This window comes from Protomyctophum bolini, assembly GCF_963924005.1.
Source record: "Protomyctophum bolini genome assembly, chromosome: 18".
In the NCBI taxonomy this organism is placed as follows: domain Eukaryota; kingdom Metazoa; phylum Chordata; class Actinopteri; order Myctophiformes; family Myctophidae; genus Protomyctophum; species Protomyctophum bolini.
The window spans coordinates 3,310,055-3,320,157 of NC_137879.1; the positions used below are offsets into that span (position 1 = coordinate 3,310,055).

The 10,103-nt window shown below is 44.7% G+C and overlaps 1 protein-coding gene across 1 annotated transcript in view; it reads right to left on the minus strand.

Moving 5' to 3' along the window:
* Positions 1-221: 221 nt before the first annotated feature.
* Positions 222-10,103, minus strand: part of frmpd2 (FERM and PDZ domain containing 2) — a gene marked incomplete at both ends in the record, with an annotated part of 39,931 nt that continues 30,049 nt past the window's right edge. Inside the window, 6 exon segments of the mRNA XM_080789295.1 lie at positions 222-334; positions 3,093-3,159; positions 3,376-3,500; positions 4,446-4,553; positions 7,434-7,629; positions 9,587-9,672. Of these exon segments, the coding sequence (XP_080645421.1) occupies positions 222-334; positions 3,093-3,159; positions 3,376-3,500; positions 4,446-4,553; positions 7,434-7,629; positions 9,587-9,672 (695 nt within the window).

Below are 10,103 nucleotides of genomic sequence, written 5' to 3' on the forward strand. Positions count from 1 at the left end.
GAGTCTCGTTCTTTAAACTCCCGTTGGAGTCTCGTTCTTTAAACTCCCGTTGGAGTCTCCTTCTTTAAACTCCCGTTGGAGTCTCGTTCTTTAAACTCCCGTTGGAGTCTCCTTCTTTAAACTCCCGTTGGGAGTCTCGTTCTTTAAACTCCCGTTGGAGTCTCGTTCTTTAAACTCCCGTTGGAGTCTCGTTCTTTAAACTCCCGTTGGAGTCTCCTTCTTTAAACTCCCGTTGGAGTCTCGTTCTTTAAACTCCCGTTGGGAATCTTGTTCTCAGCTCTCTTTAAACTCCTGAACTTGGAGTCTCTCCACACCTGCTCCCACCTCCGGCTGTCTGGAGAACAGAGAGAAACGCAACTCAAGTTTAGGACTGAGGCCGATTCTAAATCTATTTTTTTTTCCAGTTATAAATAAATAGCAGATTTAGTTTTGCCATTTTTACAAATTGCAGCATTTAACTCCCATTTCATTTCATATGATTATAATGTGGTTATATTCATGTAGAAAACAGAATTAGAAAGGATTATTATTACTAAAGCTAGCAAAATAAACTAGAATAAAAACAGTACAGTAGTACAGTAGTGCATCCCGTGGATGCAGAGGTCGTTGTTTTATTGCGTCCCTTAACTATACACTGCGTTTTTGGATGCAGAATGCACCCTATTTTAATCTCTGCAGTATGTATGTAACATACTATGTAAATGTCATGGCGTTGTCATTATTCATCCTCCCTTCAGCCGTACCACTCTTAGCCAGTTCTCCATTAAAGTCAGAGGTTCTTTACTCTGGAATTCACACATACTTATTGCCAACTCCTCATCTTCACTCTGTAACTTTAAACATAGATTGAGGGCCAGCCTCTTGAAGTTACCCTCTCCAATTGATTCTAACGTAATGTAGCCTTATTGTGCATACTCAGACATATTCGGACACACACACACACACACACACACACACACACACACACACACACACACACACACACACACACACACACGCACACACAACACACACACACACACACACACACACACACACACACACACACACACGCACACGCACACACAACACACACACACACACACACACACACACACACACACACACACACACACACACACACTTCACAAGTGTAAATAATGTATTTCTTGTTGTACTTTGTCTTACTATTTGTATATTACTATTTGTATATTAACTTTGGTGGGAACCACATATAAGCCCTCCCTGGGTTTCTTTTCTCACCTGCACACACTTCTCTTTTATTGATGTTGCCTTTTTGTACTGTTTTTATTGTGCGAATAAACTAAACTAAACTAAAATTGCATACATACGTTGTCGTTGCAGTGATGGAGGTTGACCCGAGCAGCATGCAGGACCTCTGGGCTGGCTGGCATGGACCCCCCATGGTGGTCCCGGACCCCCCTCCCCGCACACACACCGGGGTTGCCAGCAGTTCCACTTCCTGCTTCGACAGGAAGTACCCATGTGCTCCTGGAACTAGTCCACGTGTCCGCTGTGTCGTCGCTCATGTGCCCGACGTAAACTGCTGGATGGGAGGAAGGACTCCTGGACGCGGAAAGAGAAAAGTAAGTTTGTTGTGTGTGTGTGAGCAGTGTTGTTTTCCTTGACTATAAAACCAAGACGAAAACAGCTTCAAGTTTCAAATGATGGTTAAAGTGGTTTAAAGCTATAAGGTGACCTGGGTTAAAAATCACATACACTTTTGTTTAGAGAAGGACTTTGTTTTAAAGGTCGGTTGTCCGAGAAACGCGTCCAGTGTGCAACCACCTTAACTGTAACTTTAGCAAACGGATTGGAAATGGAGATGGAATAGCAGAGCTTACTTAATACATGTCATGCTCTCTTTTCCTTGGAAAGCCTGTACTTGTATGTAGCTACCTCCGTCCGAAAACGATGGACTTGGGAACCGTTGGACTGCGGCGTCAGCCTCTCATTAAAGGGGTTTTCCATCGGTAGTAATAAGGAACGGTAACAACGTACATCCAGGTGGATAATGGTGTTTTATTTGGGAGATCCTCAAATTTATTAATGCTAGAAGTTTGGTTGTTTGTGTTTATTTTCACTGAGAATGCCTGGGGGATCGAGGGGAATTTAACACCATGAGGATATACGTTCCAACACCACCACCCCTTGCCCGTACACTACTCACTAAGGGGTCCTTGAGTGAGTTCCCCAGCTAAATGATTGCGAACGCAGTGAGCACTTACTATGAGACCTAGCAGATCATGTCTGTCTGTGTGTGTGTCTGTCCCGCTATACGTCCAAATATGGAGTGTGTTGCATCGCTTACTGTATATGTGGACCTGGCCCTTTTGTGCCCATATATGGAGCTGAGTGATTTGTTTGTTGTGGACCTGGCCCCTTTTGTGCCCATATATGGAGCTGAGTGATTTGTTTGTTGTGGACCTGGCCCCTTTTGTGCCCATATATGGAGCTGAGTGATTTGTGAGTCATGGTGACATGAGGGGACTCCTTATGTCTGAGTCTGAGTCATGGTTCTAATTGTTATTGCAATTTACGATCTGCGTTCGCTTCCCGCGTTTGCGTGTCTTACTCGTAGTTTGGAACCAAATGGACCATTGTTGTTACTGTGAGAGTGAAGTCTAGCCAACACCAACTCGGGATTCCTGTATCGCTGCCCTCCACAATTTCCAGGTTCTTGAGCTCTGCAGTGTTGTGACTGTCTGTCAGCCAAGCTGTACATCTACAGTACATACAGTAGGTGGTGCGCTTCTTTCTCCTCCTGGCTTTGCCCCGGGTTGACTCCCATAAGAGTCTTCTTTCCCCTCCTGGCTTTGCCCCGGGTTGACTCCCATAGGAGTCAATTTACTTGCCTCTATAGTTCTGGGTGGCTGACGCAGTGCCCTCATCCTTCTCTGTGACCCGTGGTACCGGTCCCCAGTCCTGGGCATGACGTTAAACTGTTCCGTTCGAGAGGACCGGCGACCCTCGAATGTAAATGTATGCGCCTGTGTGTGTGTGTGTGTGTGTGTGTGTGTGTGTGTGTGTGTGTGTGTGAGTGTGAGTGTGTGTGCGTGTGCGTGTGCGACTGTGCGTGTGCGTGTGTGTACCTGGAGCAGGCCGACACAGGGCCAGTCGAACTTCCGGCGGTGAAGTCCTGAACAGCTGTTGCACCCTCTAGTGGATGAGAAGAGAACTGTCAACATCTCTATAACCAGCATCAAAACCTCACCAACCTGTAACTTGATGAGCTCACGCAGGAGCTTTACATGAATGCAGTGATCTATTGAATGGTTATTGCAGCGGCTCAGTGTCCTTGTGGTTAGAAGGGAGCGTATGAGTGTTTTACTAAAAGCCAGCATGCTGTATGTATGAATGGAGTGTGTTTTTTACCGGGTAGGGCAGAGCCTTCAGCGGCTGGCCGTTCACAGCCAGTATGACGTCTCCCTCTCGGATGCGTCTGCTCTGGTGGGCCGGCTGGCCTGGGAACAGCGTCTTGACCATCACTAGACTGGCAGCTGTGATGGATTTGGGCAGCAAATTTAGATTTTTCTTAGCCATACAGAATAAAACTTTATTTAGTGTTAGTCATATTTTAAGTCATCCGAAATGTTTTAGTGTTAAAGGACCACTTCACCACTTTTCAACCTATCTTCATATATAGGTTGAAAAGTGGTGAAGTGGTCCTTTAAGTCTAGTTTTAGTCGACTAAAGATCAGTCTGATCAGTCTGGACATCGGCAGTTGTTTCTTGTCGACAACAATGCATTTTGCGGGCCTTGATGGCGTCGTAAAGGATGATTTTACACTTGGTTGAAAATATAGCATAATCTACAAGCTCACAACGCATCGTTTAGGCTATTTTCAGAGCGCAAACCAAACATAAAAAATGATCTCTTCTCCACTAGTTCCTGAAAAACGATAACTAATTGAAACTGTATTGTGTGTGTGTTTACAAAACTAACTGAAAAGTAACTGAAATGATAGACAAAATGCCCTGAGTTTTAGTTTTTGTCAATGCACCTGATTTATTGGTCAGGTGCAGGATTGAAAAGGGACAGGAAAAAAACAACTAAAACTAACACTACAACCAGGGACGGATTAATCCACACGAGGGCCCCTGGGCCAGTAATTTTTGCAGGGCCCCCATAGCGCGCGTGCGTGCAATTGTTTTGTGTTTTTCCGTGTTTTTATCATCTTTTTGACCTAAATTTAACAAAATCAATGGCCAATGAAGGCCCCAGGAGCCCTTTTCAGGGCGTCAAACCTAGTACCTGAAGGGCCCCTAATTTGTCCCTGACTACAACTAATAAACACTAAACTAAATCTAAGCATTGTCACAACATAAATAAAAAAACAATAAAAATAACTAGCAAACCCGCTCTAAAAATTAACTAAAACTATAACTGAAAAAAAGTATGTAAAACCTAACTAGCATGTAAAAATCTCAAACTGTTGTGTAACCTTGGCCGGTGCTGGTGATGCTTCCTACTCCCGGCTCCAGCTCACACATCACGAAGCTGAAGCCCAGACCGCTGGAGTTCTTCCTCAGGGTGACCTCCAGCGTGTTGTCTGGGAGAGGAGAGAGACACCAGGGAATTCATTACTATTACTATTACTATTACTATTACTATTATTCATTACTCCAGAGTGTTGTCTGGGAGAGGAGAAAAGACACCCGGGAATTCATTACGCTTCCGTAATATAACTCAACAAGTGAAACTTTCATATAGGCCTATTCTCAATGTATTGTGTATAAAGTGAAGTATTTAAAACCTTTCTTTTGTTTTAATCTTGATGATTATGGCATAGGCCCTACAGCTCATGAAAAAAAGAAAATCCTATCTCAACAAATTAGAATATTTTATGAGACCTCTGAAAAAATGTTTTTTTTTAAACGAGAAATGTCAACCATCTAAAAAGTAATATATTGCTGTTAATACTTGGTCTGGGCTACCTTTGAACAAATTATTTCATCAATGGGGCGTGGCATGGAGGTAAATTAATTTGTATTGTTCAGTCTTATGTCTCACACCTTCCTCTTGACAATACAACCTATAGATTCTCTGTGGGGTTCAGGTCAGGCCAGTTGGCTGGTCAGTTAATTACAGTAATACCATGGTCAGTACACCAGTTACTAGTAGTTTTATCACAGTAATACCATGGTGCAAGAAGTGACATGATGAAAAAAAGCGGCGCAGAGAGAAGACGTTTGGTTCCTCAAGGCGGCATCAACCCTGAACGCAGGTTCTCCATGTGGGCTATAAGTAGACAGTAGGCCTATTAGAGGTAATCAATGGTACTAATGAAGCTGATTGAGGCCTGCAAGAAATATATAAACAACCCCAATCAATCCAACATTGTTGCATCATCACTCTTAAAGGAGAGACAACAATCCGATTTACAACTTTACGAGAGAGAACACATTGCAACAATACAACCTCAACAAAAGTATTGTACAGGAGAGAGTGGATAGAGAGAGAGAGAGTGAGAGAGAGAGAGAGAGAGAGAGAGAGAGAGGACGCAGCAGAGAGGGAGGGGCCGGGCCTCATAAGAAGGGCGAGGTGGGGGTCAGGGGTCTGGGTGAGAAGGAGTGCAGGGTCACCAGATCACTGAGGAGGAGGAGGATGAGGAGGAGGATGAGGAGGAGGGGGAGAGAAGTGTGTGAAGGTTCACCTCGACAGGGTCTTTACATTTTGTCTTTACATGGGGCAGCGGTGGCTGAACGGTTCGTAAACCCGGACCGGCACGTTAAAATGACCACCGCTGAAGTGCCCTTTGACAAGGCATTGAACCCCTACCATGAAATGTTCTATGAGCAGGGCCTGGCTGTAAACAAGTTCTTGAGCTTAGTCCAGTTACCCTGCTGGGTAAACATAGTACCTTTCCTTTCCTTAGTCCAGTTACCCTGCAGGGTAAACATAGTACCTTTCCTTTCCTTAGTCCAGTTACCCTGGGTAAACATAGTACCTTTCCTTTCCTTAGTCCAGTTACCCTGCAGGGTAAACATAGTACCTTTCCTTTCCTTAGTCCAGTTACCCTGCAGGGTAAACATAGTACCTTTCCTTTCCTTAGTCCAGTTACCCTGCAGGGTAAACATAGTACCTTTCCTTTCCTTAGTCCAGTTACCCTGCAGGGTAAACATAGTACCTTTCCTTTCCTTAGTCCAGTTACCCTGCAGGGTAAACATAGTACCTTTCCTTTCCTTAGTCCAGTTACCCTGCAGGGTAAACATAGTACCTTTCCTTTCCTTAGTCCAGTTACCCTGCAGGTAAACATAGTACCTTTCCTTTCCTTAGTCCAGTTACCCTGCAGGGTAAACATAGTACCTTTCCTTTCCTTAGTCCAGTTACCCTGCAGGTAAACATAGTACCTTTCCTTTCCTTAGTCCAGTTACCCTGCAGGGTAAACATAGTACCTTTCCTTTCCTTTCCCCTTTATATTTTTCTGGCTTTTTCCGTGTGTTTGATAAGGAGTGCTTGATAACGTCAGTGAGCTCGTTGTACAACAATTAAACAGCGACACAACATGTATCACATTAAACACATGGTCTCTGTCGGGTACAGAGACCATACAGAACATCACCAATCCCATACTGTATGTGCGGACTTTTAAATGATAGTGGATTTTAGATTTGAGTTTTACACCGTTTGGATTTTTAGATATAGGCTATTGCATTTTAGATTTGAAGTTTTATATTTGTGATCGGCAAAATAATTCAGTGTTTTTCTAATGGCACCCGTCTTTTAAAACCTGTGATCATGCTGAAAGTTGAATAAGTTGAATAAAAAATAAATAAAATGAACAAAGGGTGGAAACCTCATAATTATGTCCAAAACTGTTACATTTCAGCATTCAAATTCTAAAACGGCAAAAGTATCAGATCTAAGGAGCTCAAATGTGTCTCTTCGCGCCACATTTTGAGCTGGAAAATATGCTACAAATATGCTACAAATCTGCTACTTTACCAAATATGCTACAAATCTGCTACTTTACCAAATATGCTACAAATCTGCTACTTTACCAAATATGCTACAAATCTGCTACTTTTCGAGCTTTGCAAATCTGCTTCTTTTTCTTAAATGTGTATCCCACAATTTTTTAATCCCATTTTTTCACCCAGTGTCAATTATCTAACGTAATCCTGGGCGCTACACTTCCTCTGCCAACCTGGGGGGGGGGCGGGCAGCGGACTGACCTCATGCTTCCTTCTATGCATGAGGAGTCCAAGCTGCTTCTTTTCACCTGACAGGGTGGAGTTTAACCCCCGGTTGGACGACCAGTTCCTTTCCCCTCCATCAGGCGCCCCGGCTGGCCAGGGGGAGGCAGTTTAGTGACCAGGATTGTTCCCTGATTGGTCGAGCGCCGCCACCGACCTATACGGCAGCAATTGCGCGCTCTGCTCTGCTTTGCGCATGAAGTATAACGAGTCGACACAACAGCGCCCCCTACCGTCGGTGACGAAGCAGTAGTCTCGCGGGCGGCGGGACACGGTGTACGGGGTGGTCATGATGGCGGGACAGCTGTTGTTCCTGATGGGGCAGACGTCCGGACTGATGCTGTGAGGAGACAGACTGCTGCCCGCGTCCGGACTCACTAGGACCCTGGGGGCACCCGGCCCGCCACGCTCCAGAACCAACGTCACCGCCTGGTGGGGGGGGGGGGGGGATGGAGAGAGAGAGAGAGAGAGAGAGAGAGAGAGAGAGAGAGAGAGAGAGAGAGAGAGAGAGAGAGAGAGAGAGAGAGAGAGAGAGAGAGAGAGAGAGAGAGAGAGAGAGAGAGAGAGAGTATAGGGCTGTCAACAGGGACGTGCACACATAGACATCAAAGGGGGCTTCAGCCCCTGCCCCTTTAACCCATTCTGACCTGAGATCAGATTCTAAAAATGTCTTCTATACATCCTTACAGTTTTCATTCTGACCTGAGATCAGATTCTAAAAATGTCTTCTATACATCCTCACAGTTTTCATTCTGACCTGAGATCAGATTCTAAAAATGTCTTCTATACATCCTGACAGTTTTCCATTCTGACCTGAGATCAGATTCTAAAAAATTCTTCTATACATCCTGACAGTTTTCATTCTGACCTGAGATCAGATTCTAAAAATGTCTTCTATACATCCTTACAGTTTTCATTCTGCTCTGAGATCAGATTCTAAAAATGTCTTCTATACATCCTGACAGTTTTCATTCTGACCTGAGATCAGATTCTAAAAATGTCTTCTATACATCCTGACAGTTTTCATTCTGCTCTGAGATCAGATTCTAAAAATGTCTTCTATACATCCTGACAGTTTTCATTCTGACCTGAGATCAGATTCTAAAAATGTCTACGAGCTTGTAGATCTGCTATTTTTTCAATAGCTAAAGCACGACACGATGCTGGGTTCCTGCCCATCTGTAGAACAACTGCCCTCTCCAGACCACGAATGCAGCATTTAATGCAAAATGCCACTCCTTTCCATGGCAGATACTGGAAGGCAGCATTCAGGAGAATAACCTTTTTCTCCTGAACTTGAACGTAGTATTTTGCGTTGAACTAAATTGTTTCTAAATCCATGTCGTATCTCCGCATCTCCACTAGATAAGGAGTGCTGCTGGGTTGCATCTCCACTAGATAAGGAGTGCTGCTGGGTTGCATCTCCACTAGATAAGGAGTGCTGCTGGGTTGCATCTCCACTAGATAAGGAGTGCTGCTGGGTTGCATCTCCACTAGATAAGGAGTGCTGCTGGGTTGCGCACCGAAAATAGTCAGGCACTTTTGGGCAAAAATAGTGAAAATATATAAGCTCACAAAGTGTTGCAAAAGTGCCCTCTTACGATATTTTAGCTCCTGCCTCTCTGACACTCTCTGCACGTCCCTGGAAATAGCTGATGTACAAGCTTACAATAAAACGTGTCATGAAGACTTGACGTTGTAGATCAGCTGTTTCTGTTTGGAAGATATATGGACATTATATTGTTCAACATGGAAACCATTATCCCGTGCGTTCAATTCATCATAAAGGGAGAGGAGAAGAGGGGAAATGGAAGGGGTGAAGAGGACAGAGTAATTACAATATTTATTTTTGGCTACAGCATGCTCAGTTATACTGATTGCATTTCTGAATTATTAATCTCTCTCGTACAGTTTAATAGCTCCCATTAACGGCTGAAAACTTTGAATTGAATTCCCAATTATCCGCCACTCCAATCTTCCGAGGTATAAAAGAAATGGCTTCTGTTAATATGACGACCCTATATCTATAAATGGTAAATGGTGCCTTTATCCAAGGCGCTTTACATAGATTGTGCATTACATTCACCCATTCACACACCGATGGCGGCGGAAACCATGCAAGGCACCAACCTGCTCATCAGGAGCAATTAGGGGTTCAGTGTCTTGCTCAAGGACACTTTGACACTAACTCTGGGAGAGTCCGGGTTCGAACTGGCAACCTGTGGTTTGAATGTGTGACTGACTGCAGCCTTATATATGAGACTAATGTGTAGGTACAGTAGCAAGCAGCCGACAGCAGGAGGCAGTACAGTATATATCTCGTGTGTGTGTGTGTGTGTGTGTGTGTGTGTGTGTGTGTGTGTGGGTGTGTGTGTGCGTCGTGTACCTCTCCTGTCCTGGTCAGACACTCCACTGCCTGCAGGTAGGAGAAGCTGTGGAACCTGATGCCGTCCACCTCCACTATCCTGTCCCCTGTAATACACACACAGACCACTGGTTCACACACTGTCTCATGATCCTGTCCCCTGTAACACACACACAGACCACTGGTTACCCCCACATTATGTTTTAGCAAAAGGCCGATGCACACCTCAGAAGGCTAGTGTTAAGTTTCTGGTCTATAGGGGTGGGTCGCGGCTGAGATTTGCGCACGCCCTGATTGGATCTCACCGATCTGTCCGTCAGCCCTGGCCACTCCTCTCCCACCTAGTGAAGCGCTACGTCACATAATTTGGAGCGACACCCACCCGGAAGCGTTGACACCCACTTCTAGACCGGTCAATGCGTTCCTCCAGGCTTTCATTTTTCGCGCAGACGAAATGAAAGCCTGGGTATCGAGGCTACATCGCCAATAATACTGGCCAATCACAGCACAAATTTTCCGGGACTTCTGTGACGCTCAC